Here is a 25,774-nt window from a genome sequence, read left to right on the forward strand (position 1 = left end):
AGGAATCGGTCACTGAAGCCTTAAATCCACTGAGCAGAACCCGTTGAGCTGCAGCAAGGGCGATCCATGCCCTACCACGCATCTCGGCTTGGCAGGGCCAGCAGCAGCTGGAGAGGACAGGCTCAGATCACAGCCAGCACGGACATTCCTCGAGAGTGCGAGGTCACCACGCAGGGCACGGGCAAGGAAGGGCAGCGCTGCCTGGACTGTGGCTGCTTGTGTTGGAACCAAAGGGACTCGTTGTCGCTGCTGCCAGCCATGAGCGCAAATGCTCACCCTGCAAGACTAAAAGTACAAGCCAAACGAGGCTTACACAATGTCATATTAAAAAAAAATAAAAAATGAACAGGGTAGCAAAGGACCTGGGAGCCTGTCCAGATGTGAAGATAAATTCTTAACTTGTCCTCATCCTGTGAGATTTATACCAGAGCATTTCTAAAGCATCATGTCAGCAAATTACATTTAAATTTTCAGCTGTTTTTACCCCCCTAACAGTGTAAACACTCGGCATACAACGATTTTGCCCGCATGGCTAAAATTCAGAGGCACAAGCAACTGAAAACAGGTCTTCACAGTAGGAAGTATTAAGCAACTTTAATAACAGGTAGACCAAGCAGCCCCACCTATAATAAGCACCAAATGCACCTCCCTAGAACAGATAGCATTTAGATGGGTTGGCATACTCTGAAAATAAATCCCACTGTATTTTAAGATTTCTAGTTAAAAGGAATTCTCAAGACAGTCTCCAAGATGACTAATTTTAACACATTACTTTTTTTTTTTTTTTTAAGAGGGGGAAAATTATTTTGGAAGATCTGCACTTCTTTGGAAGCAGAAGGAGCTTCTAATGCCTAGGTTGAATATGAAAGTAATGATTAAACCAATCTAATTGTAAGAACAGAATTTATACCACTTGAACAAATGGCATAGTTACCCCTGTCGCAGGCCCTCAACTCTACAGTGTTTGGAGAGGCAAGGGAGAAAGTTTATTGCAACACTTTAGACACATTAAAACCAAGGGCTATTTGGTTTCAAAATGAAGGACTATGATAGTTGACCTTCTCTTGAAGCAAAACCCTGCAATTATTAACCACTATCATATAAAACTACCATGATGCATACGCATATGTAAGAAAGGCAGATCAAGACTGAACAAGCAGCACTAATTTTTAGCCTTATTTAACTCTGAAGTGCTTGAATTTACAGCCTTCAATACTCTTGAAAAGGTAGCAAGGTGTATAATTATTATTCTAATTAGCACAGTTGGACACACCATTTGTTAAGTACCATTAACTAGGAACACACTGCTGATAGCCGAACTGTTCCCAAATAAGCCAATGCATTTATGCTGGCATAAACAGTAATAACAGGACAAACCCAAACTAAACATTTGTTTCAGGCCGATTCTGTTCTGTATCTTATCTCAGCACTTAATTAAGAAATGTTATCGCACATCCATAGTAGTACCCATCTGAATCCTACCACCCCATGATGCTCTTGATCTCTTTTTTTGCTCCTCCTGGAAGATCAAGTATTTCCATTCCTCCAAGAGTTATCTCGAAAACGGGTTCTCACAAAGAAAAGAGGCAGAATACATTTGCTCAGGAAGTGTTTTTCAGTAACTAAAGAAGCCACATTTTGCTGAGTGGCTGTACAATGTACAGTGTAAGTACTTAATAGAAATACACTATTTCAACGTAGTACAACAGTCAGCAACACAGAGTAGTTGCTGCTCCTACCTTTTTTTTTTTTTTTTTTTTTGAAAGGCAACTCAGGTGTAAGTAGTAATACTTTTGGTTCCTCAGTCATAGGAAATCAAGTATTAGCAAGCCATTGACTGCGCTTTTATGTCCAAGGCCATTGCTTTGCAAGGTTCATATGCTTCCCTGGATTTCCATACTGTGATACTGATGAAGTAGCAACACACAGTATTTTTATTTCCACTGCTTCTCTACCAATTTAAGCCATTCTTCTCCCAGACAGGCACAAGCTATCCTACTTGCCATTTTTAAGCTACAGGGTAAGGTACTTCCTTACTTCACTTCAAACTCCTGCCATAACAACAGAAATGGGTCAGAGATCCACAAACAATGTGAAGTAACAAAAACAATATACAGAAATGTAAACACAGCAAGTCACCTCTGTGCATCTCAAAAAAAAAAATAATTAAATTTGACAAAGCTGAGCTCCCAGTAGCTGGATAAATTTGGGTTAGGGGTGATCACAATATAAACATGAGAAAGCCAGTGACTAGCACAAGCTCTACATCAAGAGTGAAGCATGGAAAAGATAACCAGACCAAAAAAAGATAATTGCAGAGGAGGAATGCTGAATAATGATGATATTCTTGTTGTAACACCACAATAAGGAACAAAAACAGATAAGCAGAGAAGACAAACTGAACATGCCTTCACTTCAGTTCAAAACAGCAAAGTTGAGAGGAATGATTAGCTTTTCTTTTAATTACTTTGATCATTTTTTTAAGCAGAGAGGGATAGAGATAAGGTTGGGAGAATGTGTTAAAAAGATTGAAATCAAGCTGCTACTTTAATGATACCAGTGCATTATTACTGTACTCTACTTGCACAGACCTCTCTTCAAATGTAGCTACAGATACACTTCATAACCAGAGAAGGCTTTGTAAGGGCTTGGTAAAGCATGAAGTATGCCAAAGAGCATTTTCCTTACGTGTTAGAGTAGAAGAGCTGCTGTAGAATTCATACAAAATAACAGAAGCCACAAGTTGCAAACAAGCCAGGAGCGTAGGAAACTTACAGTATGGTCACTGAGAGAAACAGCTCTGTAGGTCCCTTCTTGGTAAGTCAGCTACGGCAACATGTCTGAAGTGCTGTTAACTACTTGAAATCCTTCTTCTTGATGAACCTCAGGCAACACTAAGAGCACTAATGCAGTAACTTGTAACAGAGAAAATCTTACACAGACAAGACTCCAGTAGATGGGGGTATGATGCCCCCTCCCTTGCCGAAATAAAAAACCACCACCACTGTGAAACAATTGTCCATCTAGATGAGTGTCAGCATTAGAAGCTCAATATACAGATATTTTCTCTTTTTTCTGTATTAGAAAAACAACCATAATTATTTCCAACTGGAAACTTCCGCACACGATCTCCAGAAGAAAAAGCTTCTAAAGTTGGCTAGATTTGAAGTTAGCTTTGAATATCAGGCATGAATTTGAATTCTTTCATGAGCATATATTTCACATTCTTTTGCCACCATCCACGTGCCACAAAAGGAAATCACTTCAATATCCCATCAATCAGCTAAACGCAGAATCCTCCTCTCTGAGGCTATCAGTTAGAACAATTGCTTTGGTGAGCAAAATGGAAATCATTCTTCCTTCTCTCTGGTCTTAAGTTCTACACTGAGACTTCAGCAAGTAATCTGTTTTGTCCAACCTTTCCTTCCAGTTGAAGACACTCCATCAGTTTGAAGCCACCACAAAAGTTTGAGGTTTGCACAATGCCATAAGTCTCCTCCCTGCACAAAACAGTTTCAGACCTGAGTTCACTCTTACCATTTCTGACAGATCACTTCCTTCTGCGCATGGACTATATTCAGCAGGAAGAGCATGAATCTTGCACTGAAACCAAAATTACATATTTCCTGTAGAGTATTCTGAGAGTAGGTATTGCAATTGCAATCAATAGGTTTGCATTCTCTACCCCTGCTATGATGCTGCCTGTACATCCTACCTCAACCACACAGTCTACAGCTAACTTGCTACCTGCACCATCATATCATACACACATCAAGATTTGCAGACAGTGGAAGACAACAGCTTCATAGAAGTTCTTAAATATGAAGTTAGCTATAGAAGTTTAAAATTAAGAAAATACACATACTAAAGGATTTGTTTCACTTTAAGCCTACATTCAACTTGAACTTGCACATTATTAAATCACCCTGAAAAAGTAACAGCAGTGTTATAACCTACGGATTTCCCAGAAATTCATAGGTAGGGGAACAACTCAAATACAAAATGAAACTTCCACTGCAGAAGCTGGGTTGTACTCTTAACCATCACAAGTCAAGGAAGTTAGACTGCAAACACCTTTAATATGAATACAAAATTCACAGAGGATATACATTCTGGGGAATGTAAATGAACGATAACAAGAGATTCTGACAGAACAAAAACATAAGGAAGGCTCTGTCAGGCCAAGAATTTAATGAGGAATGATTAAAAAGTTTGATTTACAGTTACAATACAGTTGTGTTAAGCACTGAAAACTTTAAGAATGTCAGCTGAAAGGCATTTGAACATACAGTACATAAATCATACAATCCACACAGTTGTAAATAACATATTTGAAGTATTTCATTTTACTTAATAGAACACAAAGCAATGTAACATGTGCAAATGAGGACTTCAATACACTCAATTTAAAATGTATATGATAAAATTGACAGAATTTTACATTTAAAGAAGGACTATGCTATTGATGGAGAAATTAAAAAAAAGAAATATCTTCCTCATTACTCCCCTTACTGACGTATGCTTTTCAATTAAATAGAAAAATCATACTGGCCCAATTTCCTTTCTCAAAATCGCTTCTGTCCATGAAGATTAACTAAAGCTTCAACTCACTCTAAGTGTACAAAGAAACAGCATTTACACAGTCTACTTTCCCACGATGGGAACTGACAAACCATTATGTGAAAGGGTTCTTGGATTATGTACACTGGTTGAAAACATTATCTTGTAAAAAGGCACATACCTGTGATTTAAGGCTAGTACGGTTGTTTTTTTTTTTTTTTTTTTTTTTTTGTTTTTTTCCATAGAGAAAGTAAAATTTTAAATGAAATTAGTACATTGTATGGTCAGCCTCACTCAGCAAACCATTTGGTGCAAAGCAAAAATGTGTGCTTAGAAGCCTCAGACTGAGAGTGATTCTTGCTTTAGTGTTTTTTTCCTTTAATTCTATGATGGAAATGTACATCTTTTTAAAAGGCATTTGCTCTAATTCCACTAGTCAATGAGTGTTCTGATACTGCTGTCTTATACGCAGGTACTGCATACAGACCTTATATTATTAATCTGCAAAATATTCTTTTAACTCTCTCCTTTTTAAAAGTCATACGAAAATCATTAAAGATGTTTTCTATATTCATCTATAAAATACCAGATGTTGGTACAAATCATGTAAACCTCCATTTGGAAATATTTTGACCAGCCACCAAAATGACCAGAGATCACAAACATAATTTGTCAGTGCAAATCTATATAGTTTTCTTTCCCCTCCCTCCCTCCCCCATCCCAGCTACAGAAATAACCACCAACCTTCACATACAAAAGGAGTGCTCTATATTTGAAATGATAGAAATTATGTTTGGTTACCTTAAAGTTACCCACTTTCCCACCAAATTCAGTTTTACAGTATTATAAAAGGGAAACAAAATTAAAGCTGTCTGTGCAAGAATCACTACAACAGTCCTTCAACCCCAACCCTTAATTCTTATTAGATTTATTGATTTTAGGTTAGCATCAGCTCCTCTTCTCTGATTACTGTTCTTCAAGCCAGGATGGAGCATCTGCTCCAGGAGTTTTCAACTTGATGTGGAACTGTTTAAGTGTCTGTTCAAGCTGCTTTTGATTCCCAGCAAAGTACGCTGCAATGGCATTGTGGAACAGAACGAGCTGATTGTGCAACACCTTAACCTGCAGGCAAGGACAGAGATTGGTTCAGATGAACAGGCAGATGCAAATGTCACACATCCATTATAACAAAAACAGGCATATCTGAGATGCTCAGACGTCACACGAGGTTATTTAATGAAAGTTTACAAATACAAAATGCAAATATTAAATTCCTTATTATTAAAGTGATTTAGTATTTTCATAAAGTAAGCTTAACTAGCAACACCAACTCAATATGCTCAGACCGCAAGCAATTCACTGAACAGCATAATGTTAGCAAATTACAAATACTTGATTACTTGAAATTAGATGCCATACCTCTGTGCAGTATACCTACCTGCAAGCCAAATGCATTTCCCTAAGACACTACATGACAAATGCTTTAAGTATACAGTTCATTTATTTGTCCCCTCCTGCAAAGAGGTGCTGTTCTCTAGCTCTTGCATACTCAAGTCAAGAAAAACTGATGCTCTTTTCCCAGCAATATTTCTTGCCCGCCTCCTGTAATGCAGGATTATTTACAGCGCTTAGTCAATATCTTGATTATAAAACGTGCAGAGTAGTTGTGAAACACAACTCATCGCAGCAATCAAAACTTGGGGAGAAGGGCACGAAAGCAGCCGGAGGGCATCACTGTTCCCTTCTGGTCTAGTCCCTGATGACAGACTATAGTGCTGATGAAGTCTAAGCAAAGTCAAGTAAACATTTACATTTTCACTGTAGCACACCAGGAAACCTGAAGTCATGAATGCGTAGTAGTGTGATGAAAAGGCATCCGTCCAGTGTTACCCATAACCAGAAACTTGTCCTTTTTGTTCCTGAGTGTACTCTCAGCCCAGCACAACCCTACTCTTGTGCCACAAAGCCTGACTACCGAAGAGGTGGCCCTGTGCCTGTTTCCAGCCTACAGGACCTCAAGCCCACTTAGCCAACATGGAAGAGAACAGAGAAACAGAGTGGCTGACTGAGCCCAAAGGGATGATGTGGCAGGCAGCAGGTTTAGATTTCTCTATAGGTACTTTGCTTGGGTAGCTTTTATCACAAAACTTCTGTGAACTTCTCTGAAATCATCTGATAGTTGTACGTATTCAGTCAGGCCTAGGCTTCAGTATATATACACATGTATGCACGCACAACCAAGAATTGACAACAAAGTCAAATGATTCAAATTGAAAAACGCTTTGCTTGTTTGTTTTTGAACTACCAAAGCTAACTCATTTTATGAAGTTCTATCCCAGAGCCAGATCATTGTGATATAAGTTTGGGGATAGTTACCAAACTGGTAGCTGAGGTGCCAGATGTTACTACTTCTGCTCTCCTCCTTCCGGAGACAGTTCCTAAGCCAATCCCCAAAATGACTGGGGGAACTCATTGTCCTCAGCTCTATTAAACATTCAATAAAAGCATATACTCAACTCCTCCTGTAAGCTCAACGATGAAGCAGCAGCCAGGTGAGACAAGAGAGTAATCCAATATCTCAAATCACCTGATGTCCACTGCAACAAAACCCCCCAAAACAGCTGAAATCTTGACTACAAGCATTCATTTAAAACCAAGTTCAAAGTGAACCAGCTTTCCCCTGAAGAAAGCTCAGCCTTGCCCACTCCCGTATCCAACCATTGATCCCCACTGCCATAGTGTTTCACCTTAGGCCTGTGTTGGCAAAACACGCAGTTATGCAGTCAGTTGGATCAGGGAACAGATCTAGATTAAAACTAACCAGACAACAACATATTTGCCTTAGCCTGGATCCGTTCCCCAGTCTGATTCTCTGCACAGCTGCAAAAACACTTCTGTAAGCACAACAGAGAAGGCAATGTGGGGGAAGGGGGATACAAGAGAACGGGACCACCTCCTTCTACACCAAAGCCTTGATGTGATGTGACTGTCAGATTACAGAGCTAAAGGCCAAATCTTAAGCACTGAACTGCAGCACCCACTCCAGCAAATAACCATTTGAAGATTTGCCTATCAATAAAATAACATAATTCTAAGTTGCTAAAATACGGGTTCCAAAGTGCAACTAGCATGCCTGTCAAAAAGCCATCGTGTTTTTTCAAGTTGAACATCATTTTAAATTATTGCCCCTTGTTAATTAACTATATGCATATCTGTTCCTCATTACGAGATGAGTAAGCATTCCATAATAGACTTGGCAAACTTTAGTCTCAAAACAAAACTGAACTTTCTACATAAACAAAAAATGGACATGGCCTAGAGAGAAGATGCGAGTTTCCTATTTCACACACAAGATACTGTAGGTTGGAACTCAGTCCCCACGTTTCCTGTTTTTTTTCCCCACATTTCCTCATGCTTCCTTTGTGTGTATATGATTTTTTATTTTTTTTTGTATTGCCCAGACTAAAAAAAATACGTATTTATTAGGAGGTAACCATGAACTGATATATCTAACTGAAAATTAAATCCTAAAATACTTAATTGCTTTGCTATAGCCAAGTTTCATTACACAATTCTGCATTCAAGACACAAGCAAACAATAACTAAGCTTGAGACTACACTGTACTATATCCTGTATCAGAATATAGAAGACCCCAAGCCCCAAGGGTTCACAATCAACAGCAGGAAAGCTGTCTGGCTACTGCGCCATTCTTACCTAAAGACTTCCCTAATTAATCTCTGAACTATCACCTCTGGATCGATGCACCTCTGGACTCAGAATCATGACGATGTGTATTAGTAACACCGATGATCAGAGATTTGCATGTTCTAGCATGTTGTAACACACGTCTGGCAAGGCCATTCCTTGTTCAATAAAGCTACTCAAATACTAACCTTCATTTGCCTTGCACACAATAAGCCTAAAAAAAAAAAAAAAAAGGCTTTCCAGAATAGCCTACAAATGCAGCCCTTTGTGAGAACCCAAGTAAAACACTACATGTATTTTGTCTGACTGATCTTCCTTTATTTTGACCTCCCATTCTATTAAATGGGCACCAAGACAATTTGGTCCCATGAATGGGCACACTAAAATAAACAGCAAGTTCCTGCTCCTCCTAAGGATATAGTAGCAGTATAGCCACTATTATGCCCTCCCTAGAACTACTGTAACACCTTAGCAATGTCAAAAACGCTTTTCCCTTTGCCAGTTCAACATCATATATGGTCTTCAGTTTAAACCATCTCCTGAAGAGTGCACCACTCCATCAGCTGAAGCAGCAATATTACAGACACACACAAACATTTGCTGATTGAGTAAGCAATTGTTCTCAGGTACCTTTGGAAGAAGTAGAGCATCTGGGATTGTAGAAATTAGATTTTAATTTCAATTAAATTTAACACTTATTGATCATACAGTTAATAATCCTTTAAAGTATAAAATACAATTGACTTAAGAGCAGTTGCATATACTTTATATGAACCTAAAAAATAAAATTAATGCTTGTAATGGTTATATAGTCGTCTGGCTGATCAGTTGTGCATTCCGATTTTTTAATAATAGCTGCAGGACAAGTATGAGGTCTCACATGAGCTCTCCTATGTTGATGTTGACAAAAGATGGTTGACACCAGAGAAAGGAATAAAGATGTCAGGTCGGTAAGAGGAATCTCTCAGATAACCACTGCCTCTGACTGCGTATCAGGAAACGCTCTGGGCAACAGAAGAACAAAAACCCAAATAGACAGCTGCAACCTGGAGAAAAAAGCTCTTCACAAATTTAGGATTAAGATAATGTCAAGTATATTTTGGAGAATTGTACATAAAAAAAATCAAAAACACCAACAGGGAATTTATGTGAGCAGGCCTCTCAGTACAGAATTATATTTAAGCCCATTATTTGACTGTACAGGAAATCCTTTCTGTGGTTTAATTGGGAACAAAGTTCCAGTCTCCCTTTAGAAAATATTTTGACATCTCTACTGTCAGAACTTGGAAGTATCAACCAGTGATAAAATGTTTTAAGCATGTTAAAGTCCCCTCTTCCTAAAAAAACGGAAGGAAAAAACTATCTTCCAGAAACTAAATTTGTAGGCTGTGACTGCTAACAGGATGTTTGACCTAATCCAGGACTGTCTGTCAGTAGGAAAACAACTTCACTAGTGTTCCATATATATATATATATATATATTTTTTTTTTTTTTTTTGAAATAAAGGCTTTTTTGTGAAGCAAGATGGAACTAAAATGTTTTCACTCTGAAGCTTTCGTACCTGTATAAAGTGATCATTGCACTATACAGTTAATGCAAACCAAGAAGTATGGTAAGTGTTATTTTGACTAAATTGAATTCAAGCATCAAAATTCCCATACAGATATGAGCTAGAAGAAACAGTTTCACCACAAGCCTGTAATATATTATATTAATATTAAACAACATACTAAAAGAAGAAAATGATGTAAACAAAAATACCCAACACCTTCAGGATACCCATTTTCAACCTAGTTTAGTTTTAAAACTTAAATTAGTAAATCCTCATAAGAACATAATTATCAGCATTTGGATTAGACTTCACCTTGTTTAGGACAGTGAGTTTTAATAAGAATTTTTCCATTTGCAAGTTAATGGGCTACAAGTTCAGCATAACAATGAATGAAACTCAGGACAATACTGGCTTTAAAATCACCTGATGACCTGGTTCACTAACTCTTAACACACTATCTGGGCTACGTGGTTCCAAACCCCTAGTCCTAATGCAAACGCTGGTATAAAGCAACAGTGCGCAGAAGCTATGTTTCCATTATATATTCTTTTGGAATTGAAAAGGGTTGTTTTCTCTTCTTTTTGCTTGCTCTACTTTTAAATTAGGATATATTTTAAGATCAAATAACTAAAAGTATTTCTAACAAAGCAGGAACATACAGGACAAAATATCTAAGCACAAAAGCAGAAGCTGTTACTTACCTTATTTTCTTCCAAAAATTTCAATTTGATAGATACATCATTACGCATCTTGTCATACTTCTCTTTATGCACTTGAAACAACTGCTGTGATTGCTCAATCTTTGGTAGAGTGTTTGCATCACGAGGGCCAAGATTCAGCTCTTCTAGGTCTGTTCGATAGGCATCGTATTCAATCCTGAGAAAGAGGAGGAAAAAAATGTAAAGGCAATGTGTCTTAAAACAGACTTCACATAAGTGCCAATTACAATAGAAAGTAAAGCAAACAGTCTAGTAGGGGGAAAAAAAGAAAAAACAGGCAAGTTATCTTGATTAATAGGAGGGAGAAAAAAAACACCTCTATGTACATAGTATAAAAGCTGCTTCCGCAGCGTTCTGTTGCTGTCTCAAACATGCTTCCAACCCTCTGCTTTGTGCAGGCTTCAGTGGTCAGGTCCTTTCCTGAGACATCTGAGCTTATTAAGACAGTTTATCTAGCCACAGAGTGCATTCCCATGTGTCATTTTCCTATTGCTGAATTATCATAGTGAACAGTTTGCATCAAGAGCATGAGAAGCACTACAGGCAGGGCATCCCCTTAAGCAGAAGTGAGTAATGGCTTACTTTACCAAAATTACCAAAATGTCCCAAGGCTTTTACAACATGTTCTTATTTAGTTGCTATCCCAAAACTGGATGGGAACAATCTGTCCTGTGGCTACAGAGGCTGATGGTATTTATACCCTGCCAAGGGCTCATCCTATGTACCTAGGGAAGTCAGATACCCTGGATCACCACCACTGAGCAAGCTAAGAGAGAAAGTTAAGTCTAACAAGAGAATAAGTACTTCAGCTAATCCTGCAGTGAAGGCATATATTCCACTTCTAAATAAAACCAGATGAAAAAGGTTTTCTAATCTACTTTTTTTTCCTAGCAAAGTCAGCAGTAATTAGCAAGTAAAGAGAAGCCAACACTGCAAAAAAATACGAAATTCTGTTATAGATGCTGCTAGCAAAAATTGAACTGAAGTTATGGTATTGGCTCTTACCTGATAATACTTAAATTAACTAATCTAGTCTTCACATATCACTATTTAAAAAAGAAAGCCTCCTGATACTCTTCCATGTTAGAATGTACTTTTTATTACACAAATCAAGATGCAGTCATACCTTCTCTCATTTTAATGAGAAAAAAAAAATCAAAATACTTCTGTATTCAAGAACAATAAACTTCTATTCAACATTGTCATCAAAAACATCAAGCAAATTTTTGTTAACAAAATTACATGAAGTTCAGCTTTCTGTTCATCAACATGTAACATTTGTGTGTGGAAAAGCACCTACAGATTATTATTAAAGATATCATGAAATTCATCTTCTGCTTTCCAGCGTTACATAAAAGCCTACTGAACACTGGATCCTTGCCAGATAAACTATTTTTATATTTTAAAACATTACTGCAAATGGATGAGACAAACAGTGACAGCCTTTAAATTTTTTCCCCTCCTCCTATGCAATATGGGCTCCTTTGTTCAGTACCATCTAGCACTTGGCCAGGTACAGCAACCAACAATACCCAGAGATCAGCCTAGGGTCACAAGCACCCCTGCCCAAGCCTCACTCACTACTCATTTGGTTTTGGTCTTAAAGTAGTGGAACCTAGTGTATCAGTGTATCATGTGATGGATACCGATTTCAATGGAACAAACCAACCTATTTCTGTCTTACTTTGTCAAGTATAGACATTTATAAAACTGGAAGCATCAAAACTAAAAGCTAGTTAAAAACCAACTTGTCAGCTAGTGGCATAAGCACTCCAAAGGATAATATGATGTATTCTGAGGAAAAGTGATTACAGTATTCACTGGTCTCATCCTGACTTTCATTGCCACTATGATTCAGGCTTTATTTAATGAATTTATGACTTAGTTCCAAAAGGAAAATAATAAAGAGCTGATAGAAGAGGGAGAAACAGATGAATGCTAAAGTACAACCATGGAAAGGGAAGAGAAAGATCAAAAATAAAAGTGAGCCATTTTCGATTGCAAAGTGACAGACTGGCTACGTAAGTGAAGAACCTTCATAATTTATTTGCTTTATTAAAATGGAAAAAAGGAAAGTATTTCTTTGAGGAAAAGAAAGGGAAACTCCGAAGTACTTCAGGAGGAAAGAACCAGACATTCAGAAGGATTGGCAAGAACAATCTTAGCAGACGTATAAAGCTTCAAGAGGATGCCTGAAAAGTGTATGAACTGGCTTTATTTTTTTAAGGTAAAGGATTAAAAAAATAAAACACAACGTAACTGTTAGGTTAGTTATGCTTTTCGTGCCTTTTGAAAGTTTACCTGAATATCAAAACAACAACTTAGTACTTTGCTTATAAGTACACTTAAAGCATTAGAAGAGAACCATTAAAAAAAAAAAAAAAGGAGAAAGCCATTTGCAGTTTTTGACCTAAAAATAAAAAAGAAGTGCATTAACTGCATCTTTCAGCAAATTAGAAGAAAAATGCTATCCTCTTTAATGAAACTGAAAGAGGAAAAGAATGAAGCATGAAGAGCCACAACTCTAGCCACTACCAGAAGAAAATTTGTCCTCAGTGCTGTGCTGTATCTGGAGTAAAGTAATCTCCAGGTCAGGAAATCCATTATCTTCTGCTAGATATTATTCACCCATTATGAAGCATTTTTGTTTTTTCCCTTTCTAGACCAAACCTGCAACTTCTATATAAAAATTGAAGTGTGAACTACAAGTATTGTGCATCAACAGAAGCACAGGATGAACTGCCTTTCAGGCAAAGATTATTTCATTAACTACAGCATCGCTAGATCAACGGGTTAATCTTGCACTGTTCCTCTGCTTAGAAAGCCACCTTAAGCTTGCTAGCAGGAAAAAAAAAAAAAGCTACTCTTTTTCAGAAACAAAGATAAAATAAAATGAAGTCTACAACAGAACATTTACAAAACATTTGAAGATATGTACAATGAGACGGATAACTGTAAATTCTCATTATATGAGAGTTGTGTTATACTGACAAGGTTTTAGATAGCAGGTTAGTAACTCAAATGCAAGGGCTAAACTGATATAAGGTTTGTTTCCTCAAGATTAATTGGTAATTAAAATAGCTAGACATAGAATAACCATACCTGGCACTTTCATATTGTTTCACAGTCAATAACGTATCCTCAATTGTTTTATTCACCAATGTGTTCACATTGGCAATAAAGAAGTTAATAGCCCCAAGAAGAGTCTCTCCATTTTTAGCTAGAAGTTTCTGCGTATCTGCATTGTAGCCAAACTCCTCCTGTAAACAGAGCAGAGAAAAGAACTGTAGATCATCTCAAATCATAACATTCATCAGCAGCTATAAAAAAAACATACAAAAACACAGACATGGAAGTTCTGTCACTTCTGTTTGGACACAGTTATGATTAAACACGTATGATTTCAATACAATAGTCAGTTCACAGCTTTTATGAAATTCCTCTAACATTAGTAAAGCACTGTTTACAATTTTGAAACCATGTGATGTTAAACTTTATTTCATAATTTTTTTTTTTCTGAACTTGAAAAATATGAATGCTACTTAGAAGCGCTAACAATCATTACGTTGTCATTCAGCACTGGTTTAATCCAGCATCTCTCATGTGGTTGTCTAGGTAATGCCTTAACGCCAACAGAGACACCGCTACATTAAATACAGTAATATAACTAAATTCACAAGGGCACACAGCATTAATTAGCTACTAACTTTTGTTCTTACACATTCTGGAAAGGAGGACTGAAAAAAAATATTAAAGATCTATAATATTTTATTAGGCTGTAAATAACCAAAAAAGGCAGAGCATCACAACGGATAGCAAATAAAAGCAATAACGTAGATCAGATATAAGTTTTAAATGAATAAGGGAGAAATTATCTCCAAGGCATTCCAGTCACATTTGGATATATGACTTACTGCCTTTATTTTTCCTCCCTTTTCTGACAGCAGCATAAGCACTGACCAAGGCTGCAAAGATTTTCCTAATGCACGGATGCCAAACAAGTCCAATTATTACATTTATGTCATCCATATGGCATCTTCATACTCTGCAGATGGGAGTTCTCATAAAAGAGTATAATTTCTGGTTGCAATGGCTATAAAACACACTAGGAACATATTTGGAACTTGGTCTGCCAATAACTGACTCAGAAGCACTGTATTCTCCCAGTTTCCTTTCATCTAAAACAAACAACCGAAGCCAAATGATATTTCATGTTAACTTAATGACTTCATGTGGGTAAGGCTAATGGGCAGTGGTAAGGGAAGGAGTTTCTAGGAAAGGAGGTGCAGTGGAAATGAACAATTTAAGGGAGAAAATAGGAAGACAACCTAGGGCACCTTTTCATGAGCTAAGATCTAAAAAATCCTGCTAAAAGGTAACTTCGTCTCCTTCATTTTGCACAGCTGTTCGTATGGCAGAAGTATTCCCTCAGATCACCACAGATCCTGCTGAAATCAAGTAAAAGCATTTTCCAGCTGGTTCTCCTCTGACATTGCTAACTACACAGCAACACAAGCACTAGCACAGGGAAGAAGCAGGAGCATCCAGGCAAAGGCAACAGCAGAAGTCAGACTGCTCCTCTAGCAGGACTTAGTCTGAACTTTCCCTCCTACAGACAAGACCACAATTAGTTCTCCAGCTGGTCCTCTGACCCCGATCAGTGCAGACCCAAATGAGCAATATGAGACCATCGTGGTCTGCAGTACTGAGAGACAGACATGCAAACCACCAAAGCTGTCTTGCTACTGGTTCATAATTTCACAGGAAAAAAAGTGAGTTTTGTCTGCAGCCTTTGCAGATAACACTTATGAAAGACAGGAAATCCTTTCTGTATCAAGAGTTCGTGCTCCATGCACAGGTCAATTAAAATTGGAAGGCATCAGTCTGTATAATTAGAGGCACATGAGCCTGGAACCAGGAGTTATCTTTGTATCCAAAAGAGAAACTGTAAAACATTCATCCTAAGTAATGCCTCTGTAGATACCACATTAAAATCTCATTTTGTTAACATGCATAAACCAAACAATATTACCTTTAAGAAGTGATTTTTTCCCCCTTACATGCTGCTATCAAATTAAACATTAAAGACTAACTGCTCAGAAATTCCACTTGCAGTCTCGCACAAGTTTCAGAGACAACAATGCTATCCAAACATTCAAGAACAGGCCAGGCTACAGACAGTAATACAGTACAGATTAAACAAAGGGAAAACACAAAGAGGAAAGAGACAAACATCAGGCAAGTCTCCAAGAGGCAAAGGTTAGATAACTTTTATTACAGCAGCAGAAACCTTTATTTGATTTTTATGAACAGCCCCATTCAATAATCTACATAAGAGATGAATGACTGAAACAAATTCCAAGACCAGTACAAGATGCTGAAAGAACCTGGAGGAACAGTATTCCCATTAGAAATACAAGCTATTCATGGAAAAAGCATTCATTAAACAAGAGCACAATGCCAGATTTAATCCAAGTTTCAGAAGAAACATCCAGCTTCAGCACATACTTCATAACAATCACTAAGTCCTGCCACAAACCACATACCCACATTTGTGTCAAGAGTCAACTGATTACTCAGAACTACTACTTTTAGCAGATTTAATTTCTTAGCTGCTAGAAGTGCTATATTTTCAGATTTTCATCTGTCAGGCTATAATACTAGGACTTGCACTGCAGTAGATTCTTTTCTTTTTTTTTCTTTTTTTTTAAAAAACAACAACAACAACAACAACAAAAAAAACTAGCTATCAGTTAAGACTCCTATTTATAAACATTAACTCCATCTCCTCCCCTGAAACTCAGCAGGAGTAGGGAATCATGAAAAGGGAGTAATAAACACAAGTTCCACCTTTAATAACAACGTTAATTGGGGCTGTTTTGGCACCTGTGTCTTAGGAAATCATTAAAACCCTGGTTTTCCAAAGGATCAGTATCAGTATCAAACTGATTATTCTGTAATCCCAGAGTTAAAATCAATGTAGAAGCAAACCAGCTATTTTTTGATATGCAACATTTACCTTCTTTCTTTACAGCACACAGCTTTATGATCAGTAAGAAAATGACAGTGTTACATAAGCTTCTAAACTTCTAAGAACAATACAAATGCAGTTATCTGAAATTGTCTCTCTCACTCAGAAACTCCAAAGAATATAGATTAGTCCTGTTAGTAGCAAAATTCTGATTAAAAAATGGACTCTGAGATGAAGTCTCAGTGCTTCAGTTTACTACAGAAAAATCATTTGCTCACATTTCACATGAAGAAGTGAAGTAATGTGCCCTACTCTACTTACTCCCAGGCATATTCCCCAAAGACATCCTGTAATTGGCATGAAGTAATGCTCTGGAACACTGACATTTCATTAGAAGCAAAAGGCGTAGTAAAATGCATTTTCTATAAACAAAGCAAAGTTGTCAGCTCTTGAGTCCAATTATCAGCTAAAGGCAAACATTTAGAAACAATTAAGAACTCCAGTAACTGCAGTGATATCCTATAGTTTTAAATTAATTACATAAATTTTTAACAAAAAGAACATCATGTTGTTACCAACAACGCTTATAGAAATAGCTGCTAGATACTATACACCCTGCACAAGTCAATTAGGCTTATCTTCATCTCTGCCCTTTTTTTTTTTTTTTTTAAACACTATAAAAGTCTTACATGAAGTTCCAATGATTTCAAACTCAGGTCAGCAAAAGCATCTCCAAGTTGCCTCTGGGTGTGCACCATCTGGAAGAGTTGTGTGGACAGCGTCTGTGCCAGTTTCAAGATATTTTCGTATTTTTTTTTGTTATCTCTCAATATATCTATTTGAGCTTCTAGTTCCAGATCTACTGTTCTCGAGCCACGACCCAGTTTTTCAGAGATGATCTGACGTGTACACTGGAAAAAAATTTAAATTATAAAGAATCAAATATATCCAAGACAACACAGCATACACCCATTTTCAGCTTCAAGGGACAGATAATTACACACAATTCTTTCACAATCACCCCTCCCAATATAAGTTTGCACAACAAACTGAAAAAACAACACACTCTTTAGAAGTTCATCAGGACTCAGCAAGAACAGTTGGACAAGTCTCAACTCTTACTAATATGAATATTCAAGTTAGCAAATCAAGAGCATAACTAATTGCTTCTCAAGTAAAAGAATGCTTATCTCTTTTACATTTGGTGAATCTTATTAAGTTAAAAGAAGCAATTATTTAGCTCTCTATATTAAAGTCCATTAATGGAAGTACTACCAGTTTTGCATAAAAATTTCTACTCAGTCATCTTTCAGGCTTTGTCTACCAACCATCCAATTCCAAACGACGCATGGCTGCTTTTTTATTTATTTATTTTTTTTTTTTTTAAAGTTTCCAGTGAGACCCTGAACAGCTCTAAGTTTTTACTTTCATTTTTTGGAGATAGAAGATGATGGATGGGAGGGTAATCTTTACTATGCTTTTAAAGCTGACTCACAACTTTCACTAAGAAACATATAAAATTATTAAAATGCATTTCTCATTATTCACACAGCTATAAAACGGAGCTAATTGTTAAGAGTACTACTTGTAACCAAAAAAGTCTTTCTGAGGCAGCTCTGCAGTTCACTAACATAGTGAGCAGCAAAACCTGCTCTTACTAGGCCAGCCAAAGGGTATGACAGCTTCAGCAGCTGCCACATTCCAGTTACCTGCGACATCTCCTTGCCAGAGGTTTGAACCCGACTCAACAGTGAGCCTCCCAAGACACATCACTGGGGCTTCCCCTTGGGTGATGCATCGGAGAAGCCAATTGCCAAGCAGATGTGGCAAAGTCATGCAACTTCTCTATGTAAAGGAGCAATTATTTGCTGCTCTAGTTATGATTAATTTTAAGTTAATCCGTGGTCCCAAGAGGTGAAGACAAAATTAAGTTACACATATGAAGGAGAACTGTTAGAAACAGAATTACAAGGCAACTACATCCACAAAAAAAAAACACAAACTAAGCGCAAAATTTAAGTTTCATTAGGAGAGATAGAGCCCAACTCTATCTTAAAACATATTCCAAGGGTACATTACAACACTAGATTTTCCAGGATTTCCAAATTCAAGGAATTTGGATTAGTCCGGTCTTTACTTACTTCCAAAGGAGATACTCTTTTAACCTTCTAGAACTTCTCAATAATTTCTAAATTGAATAGATAAAAACAAGAAAGACTCAAAAAAAGAAGCAAGTAGAACAAGATGGTCATAAGTGATAAGCTTTAGACTGGAAGCCAGGATTTGGGCTACCTCATTAGATTCAACAAGTTAACAAGAAAGAGCATAGCTAACCTAGTAGAAATTTTTCTGTCAAGAATCTGAAATTTTGGAGAGCACACCAGGTCATATCATCACAGAATTGACCTTTAATACTAAGGCCTGCAACTGAAACTGTAAAAAAAAAAAAAAAAAAAAAAAAAAAAAAAAAAAAAAGTCTTAGCAAAGAGTATGCTAGGAGTATAAATAAGCATTTGACAAGACATAAAAGCAAGCATGGAATTAAAGGAGAAATGCTGGCTATTTTCCAAGAAAATGCTCAGACACATACCTATTGAAATGAAAGGAAACGTCATGAAAGTTAAAATTTTTGGAAGCAAAAAAATTTTCACACAGGAAGAAGTTACTTTCACCCAAGGAGTACTTGCCTCAGAAGTTACGACAAAATACATGAAGAAAACAGTACTGGCAAATGAGAAAATGAGAAATGAGTCACTTGAAATACTTATTCCGTATGCTTCATTAAAGTGAGATGTAGTTGAAGCTGAACACTGAACAAGAGTAACAAAGGGGATGCACCTACCTACTATTTTCATTTACTCTGGTTCTAACTGAACTAGTATAAAGACAGGTTGCTCTGTTTTCTCACTAGCAAACAGAGAGAATATTCCACACGCAAATGGTTTGGCATTGTTTTAAAAAGAAACCTATAAAGAACATTTTCCTGCATAATAATACCACACTTCTCAAGAAGTGAAAAGACAAATTTTAAGAAAAATAATTCTCAAAGCAAAAAACAACAGAAATAGATTTAAGGGAAACGTCTCAGAAATACAAGTTCTACTAGTAGCCCAGTAGAGGCTTGTGAAACAGATACAGTGTTTTTTCCTCAAAGTTTAAGCTGTTGTAACCCAGACTGCATTAAAAGAAGTGTGACCAGCAGGTCAAGGGAGGTGATTCTCCCCCTCTAGTCTGCTCTCTTGAGAGCCCACCTGGAGCACTGCTCAGCTCTGAGGCCCCCAACCTAAGACAGATACAGACCTGTTAGAGCAGGTCCAGAGGGCCACAAAGATGACCAAAGTGCTTGAGCACCTCTCCTGTGAAGACAGGCTGAGGACATTGGGGTTTTTCAGTCTTGAGAAGATAAGGCTCCAAGAAGACCTCATTGTGGCCTTCCAGTACCTACAGGAAGCCTACAGGAAAGGTGGAGGGGGACTCTTTGCCAGAGCATTTTGTGATAGGACAAGAGGAAATAGACACTGAAAGAAGGGAGATTTAGATTAGGTATTTGGAAGAAATTCTCTACTATGAGGGTGGTGAGGCACTGGCACAGGCTCCCCAGAGAGACTGTGGCTGCCCCATCCCTGGAGGTGCTCGAGGCCAGGTTAGATGGGGCTTTGAGCAACCTGGTCTGGTGGGAGGTTTCCCTGCCCAGGGGAATTTGGAACTCAATGATCTGCAAGGTCCCTTCCAACCCAAACCATTCTATGATTCATTCTGTGATGAAAAACAAGAAGATAAGCTGCTTTATTAGAATCGTTGAAAGCAAAGAAGAGTCACAAATTCCTTGGGTCTGTCTTACTACTAGAATGAAAAAACCTCTGTCATCCAAAGGGGGAGTCTGGGGAAGGGAAAGAACAAAAAATGCTCTGGCCATTAGATCATGGGAGAAGAAAAGAGAACAACTTTTGAGGCTAACTCATGATTACTAAGGAACAGAAGGCTGGAGGGAATGAAGAGGGCCACTAGTTGCAAAAGCAACAGAATAATCTTATTACATCATGAGTTTGGGGAGAAGGTTAAGTGGTCTATGAAAATTCATGATTAGCTTAGGCAGAAGAGCAACATCAACCCCCTGTAATTATCAATGGTAAACAGTTGCTTAAACAGACACAGAAGCAGGAGATAACAAAAGCAAATGTGTCCCATTCACAGAAACGCATAGGGGACAAAAAACAGGGTATACAAAATACATACAGGCATACTTAATCATCACTTCACAGATGGGTATGATCTCTGGACGTAACAGAGAAAGTTGCTAAGGAGTGGTATCTGCAAGTAAGAGCTGGCTGACAAAGAGGACAACTGGAATGGAAAGCGAAAAACAAAGTGACAGATGCTGAAGACGCTAGGAAAAAGGTGGAAGGTCTCTGGAGCACACTTTAAAGAAATCATCATTTAGACACTGACGATCTATCTTCCTGAAGATTTCACACATTTGATCAATGAGGAAGATTTACAAAAGAAAACCAACTGACTTCACAAAGCTTCAGAATTTTAGTTCCAGTTACACATTTCTTAATTCGAAGTGGTTCCCGGCAAGTAGCCTGCAGAAAAAGGAAGGCCTAAAGACTGATCTACTACATCTCATTGTTGATATACATTCTATCAAGGCACTGCAGCCGTAACACAGGAGTTGTGTGACTCATGCGTCAACTGTTGAAGTCTGTAAAGTCAAAGCTTAAAAAATAACTTTTCTGAAGTTTAAAAAAAGCAACTAGTGATTTGAAAAGTTGTATTGATCCAATAGTCACTTTCTTCATATAAATGCCCACACAAAGTCCCTGCATACATTTCAGGATGTGAGGCCTTACTGGGATACACTGAATTTCCCCTCACTCAGCACCCTGACCCTCAGTGGCCAAAAGAGGCCTTAAAAAGACCGCGTGCCAGCACACAGAAAAAATTTCTTCTAAATTCGGTCCCCAGAATCCAGTAATTTCCATCTCATAATCCCTGACACAGTGCTGGGATACTATTCCTGCCAGTTCCCTAAATAACTTGGTAACAGCTTCACCACTAACTCCACTTGCAGATTAATGCCTAGTACGTAGAATGACATCGTTTCAGCTCCGAGGGGTTCAACTGCCAACTTCCCTAACCATTTATTGCTGCCCTTTATTTCCACATCTAACATATAATCAGTTAGCTATTACAAGATAAAGAGGAGGTTTCTTCCCATGACCTTCCTGAAAAGAAACCAATGCCACTATGTCCACAAATTGAAATACTGTCCCTAACAAATGACACATGATTTTTTTTTTTTTTTGTATAGACTGTATAGAAAGTATTTTAAAGTGGCATCTCCAGGGACATTTATATAATGCTACCCCTAATCAGATAAAGTCATACGATCTAAGACAGCTCTAAAATAAAAGTCACGATGTTTCAGGAGTCCCATCTTAATTGATTCACCTCCTCAGGCATATTTGAGAGACAACCTCAAGTCTCCAGATTCCAAGAAGACAGATTCATTTGATTTTCTGGAAGTGCTAGTCTTTGCTATTCCACAACTGATGAAATCCTAGGTTTCAGGGAGGGAGAGGTTTAAACCAAGAAATACATGTATATACATTTTTTTTTTTAAACCAAGACATAGCAAAATAGACTGCCAAAGAAATAATTTTCTAAAGAGGGATCTGAGAACACCATTCCAGCACTTTTCACTAATCCTCTGGTTATTGGTGTGCATAAAAAGGTTTATAATCCTTCTGCAATTGTGATATAGGGTTTTCTTGATTTTGTTCTTTTAAAATCAAAGCACCAGAAAGAGAGAGTAAGATCATGTCCTCTTATTTATTTGTGATTTAAATTTGTGGTATAGCAGATTAAGTCTCAAGAGTCAGTGTTTCTTAAATGGACATAGAATTTTAGAGAACAACTTCAGCTAATTAGCATGTACTCTGACTGGACCACAGCAGGCTGCAAGAATGGCTGACAGACTCCTGCAGTTGCCACAAAATTTAGGTTACATGAAAAGTAGAAATTCTAAAAGCAATTTAGTTAGACAAAAAAAAATGGATCAAACTTCTGATTCTAACACAAAGACCAGCACAAACATTTTCTAGTGGGTAGAATGTCTCTACCCCCTTGGTTCCCATCCTTACTTGGGCGAATGCCCTTACCTGGATTCGAGAATACTGGAGGGTTTCAGACCTCTGTTTTACACGGGAAAAAAATTTAAAACAAATTCCTCATTGCTTTATGGTTTGATGCAGGTCCTACTGATGCACACCCCTACCTGTCCACACCTCTGCCATTTGAGTTTTAATGGAAAGCTGTTTTTCAAAACCAGTCTTTGTTTAAAGCTCCTGATTAAAATATATTCCATGACACTCGTTCCTTACTTTGTGGCTTTTTAATGAGAGTCACAGCTGGCAAATTGGCGCTTTAAGAACCTTTTCTTTTTCTTTTGTTATTACCTTAATTTCATCAATTACCAGTTGATCTCAAAAAATTGCCATTGGAAAATAACATATATGAGTTGAAAGCAACAATTCCAACACTAAGAAAAAAATCAGCCAAGACGTAACAAAAACATCAGAACAGCAGTTAACAAGTTTGGAACTTGTAGGTGGGCCTATCAGCTAAAATTCTATTGTATCTGTTATCAGCTCAGCAAAAAGACTCAAGAGTTGAAGCCTGTGTGTTCTTCTGAAGGGGACTGAGACATAACATTTTCTCCTTGTTAAATCAATGCCTTTAAAAAATTTCCCACTTAACACCATGGATTTAAAAAGGCTTACAAAGGTTACACCTGGAAGAAAACTAAGCCTTCCACACACATTCTTGCTTATGCTTACTGAAACAACAGATTACTTCCTCTCATACCGCAGCGCAATACTTCGAAAGCTTTAATCTGATCTAGTCACAAACTCATTTCTAGAATATATATGCACACACAAATGTAGGACTGCGTACCTTGTAGGTGTTTAGGCTCCACTTTCTCACCAATTCCAATTTCTCCATTGCTGGATTCTTTACTTCATCTGCTAACACAACAGGTCCACTCTTCTGCTGAGCTCTGCCCCCTGTATCAGAAACAAAGCAAGTCTTTAAGGCCTTTTTGTTTTGTTTAAGGGATCTACAGCGAGTAAGGAAGATTTCTGCAATTGCACATGCAAAAGCAGAATAAGGTAAGAGTAACAGCTTTAATGAACAGGCAAATTTTCAAAATCGATTCAGAAGCTATTTTATAACTGATAGGAAGCATATATATAATATCAGTAATTTTACGTAGCAATAGGCTGAACAAAGCTTACCCGAATGCAAGGAATTTCGCTAACCAACCTTACAGTAGCTTTAGATACACATTTATTACTTAATCTGTGATTTAAAATTCCAGTAGTTGATCATCATCTTGGATTTAGCCAGTCTAAAAGTTGGTTTACACCCTGCAGATCACTCAATGGAAACGATTGACATATAACAACTGCTGTAACAGAGTACATCCAGTAAAACCAGTAAAGAAATCTCCAAACAGACAGACTTCTCCTCCAATGAATGTTAGCCTTTCTAAAAGACATTTTCAGCCACAAAAAGAATCACTCTTTAAATATATCTCAGCTTTTTAGCTCTTGGTTTAGTAACAACTCTACAAACAGCCAGGGTAAAAGAGCAATGAAGATACAACTGCAAGCAACACATCAAAATATCTACAGCCAGTTGGCACATATTCATGGTTGAATACTGAGCATTCTCAAACTAGTACGGGATATCACAGATTCTAAGTTTTAATTTGGAAAAACTCATTATGGTGTCCTAAACAGTAAGAACTGCAAAGCTCTACCAATTTAAGCAACTTTATTTATTTATTCATGTGCAGTTTTGACTATTGCTGCTTCTATATCATTCGAATAATCCTGAATGCTACTTAGAATCACCTTAGCCCTGCTAGGTTATTTGCGTAAGTAAGAGCTTGGAAAAAGAGTCTATCCAGATGCCTCAAGATACTCCTTTAGCATCAAGCACCACTGTCCTTTACGTCTTCAAAATGCTGTGCAAACATTAAGTAATTAATCCTCTCAACACCCTTATGAGGTAACTGAATAAGTTCTCTCCTTTTACATAGAAGGAAACAGACAAAGATGTTAAGTAATTTGCCCATAGGCACAAAATGAGTCAAGTGGCAAAGCCTAGTTTGGGTGTTATGAATTCCTAATTGCCACCTCATACTCAATCCTACTGGAACATGTGAACATTTTGGCAAAAAGAAAGCCCAAAGTTTCAGCTTTAACCTAAATAAAAGATCCTGGTTACTCACATTTTGCTACTGTTCGTTAGTATGAAGATTCGGTAATTAATTGTTTTTCGCATTATAGAGCAAAAAGCAGCATACAGAAAGGAAAGTAAAGGATATTTTGTCAGCCGTTAAAATCCAGAAATGAGAACCACCAAAAGACCCCAGAAATTGCATTTCTAAATAACAGTAAGTCAAATTATTAGAGACATGGAGGAGTTAGTACAGCGTCAGCAGACACAAGGGCGTTATCCGTTCAGTGCTATGATACCTGTGGGAATAATTAAATCACAACCTTGTCCAGCCAGTCTGCTAGCTGCTGCACTGCTAGGAGATATAACAGATGGTTTGGGTGATGCTGAGGAACCTGAAAAGTGGACACATTTAACATGAAAATCCACCATCTTCCCTTCGGAGCCTATACGCACTTTTACACAGACATGTTTTCAAAGCAAAGAAGTATTTGTTTCAGCAACACACTAAGTAGAAGTATTCACAGGAAAGTTACTGGAATCTCCGGTGGAAACACTTTTGAAAAGGTGCAGATGTTCATATGAACTACTCCAAGTTTTTGTGATTTAATCTTTTTTTTCCTAAGTCATGATGCCAAACTTTGCTTTCTTCTTAAAGAATAGTCAAAATAGAACTGACAGGTTCACCAGTGAAGTTTACACTGCCAACAGAAGGTTCCAGGAGACACTGTTAGAACACGCGGCTGCTGCAGTTGAAACCACTGGTTTGGGGTTAGGTAGATTTTACTCCGCACTGATGCTGAATGATATTCATGGCATTAAGGAATGAAGCAGGCTCTGAAAATCTGGACCAATTTCAATTAAACTTGATTACCATCTGTGCCTAAATCTATGACAAAAAAAACACCTCAGCAATAACCTGTCCTAAAAAGATCATAGGAGCCATTAGCTGTTAAGGTGTGTAACTTCCTTCTCAAGAGAAAGGTTTTACAGCACTAGCTTGGTATCTTTTGGA

At 37.6% G+C, this 25,774-nt stretch overlaps 1 protein-coding gene across 10 annotated transcripts in view; it reads right to left on the reverse strand.

The window, feature by feature from the left end:
- Positions 1–4,161: 4,161 nt before the first annotated feature.
- The window catches only part of ARFIP1 (ARF interacting protein 1), a 42,393-nt gene continuing 20,780 nt past the window's right edge, over positions 4,162–25,774 (reverse strand). For 6 of the 10 annotated variants that reach the window (XM_082759840.1, XM_082759838.1, XM_082759846.1 and 3 more), the window contains 6 exons: positions 25,059–25,154; positions 23,470–23,579; positions 17,199–17,420; positions 13,641–13,798; positions 10,521–10,695; positions 4,162–5,682 (listed from right to left, as the gene is read on the reverse strand). In XM_082759840.1, coding sequence (XP_082615966.1) covers positions 5,527–5,682; positions 10,521–10,695; positions 13,641–13,798; positions 17,199–17,420; positions 23,470–23,579; positions 25,059–25,154 — 917 coding nt within the window. In that variant the 3' untranslated portion in view covers positions 4,162–5,526. The remainder of the gene's footprint in view (positions 5,683–10,520; positions 10,696–13,640; positions 13,799–17,198; positions 17,421–23,469; positions 23,580–25,058; positions 25,155–25,774) is intronic. The other 4 variants (XM_082759842.1, XM_082759841.1, XM_082759845.1 and 1 more) reach the window with 2 other exon arrangements.

This window comes from Aythya marila, assembly GCF_965140915.1.
Source record: "Aythya marila genome assembly, chromosome: 4".
Taxonomy (NCBI): Eukaryota; Metazoa; Chordata; class Aves; order Anseriformes; family Anatidae; genus Aythya; species Aythya marila.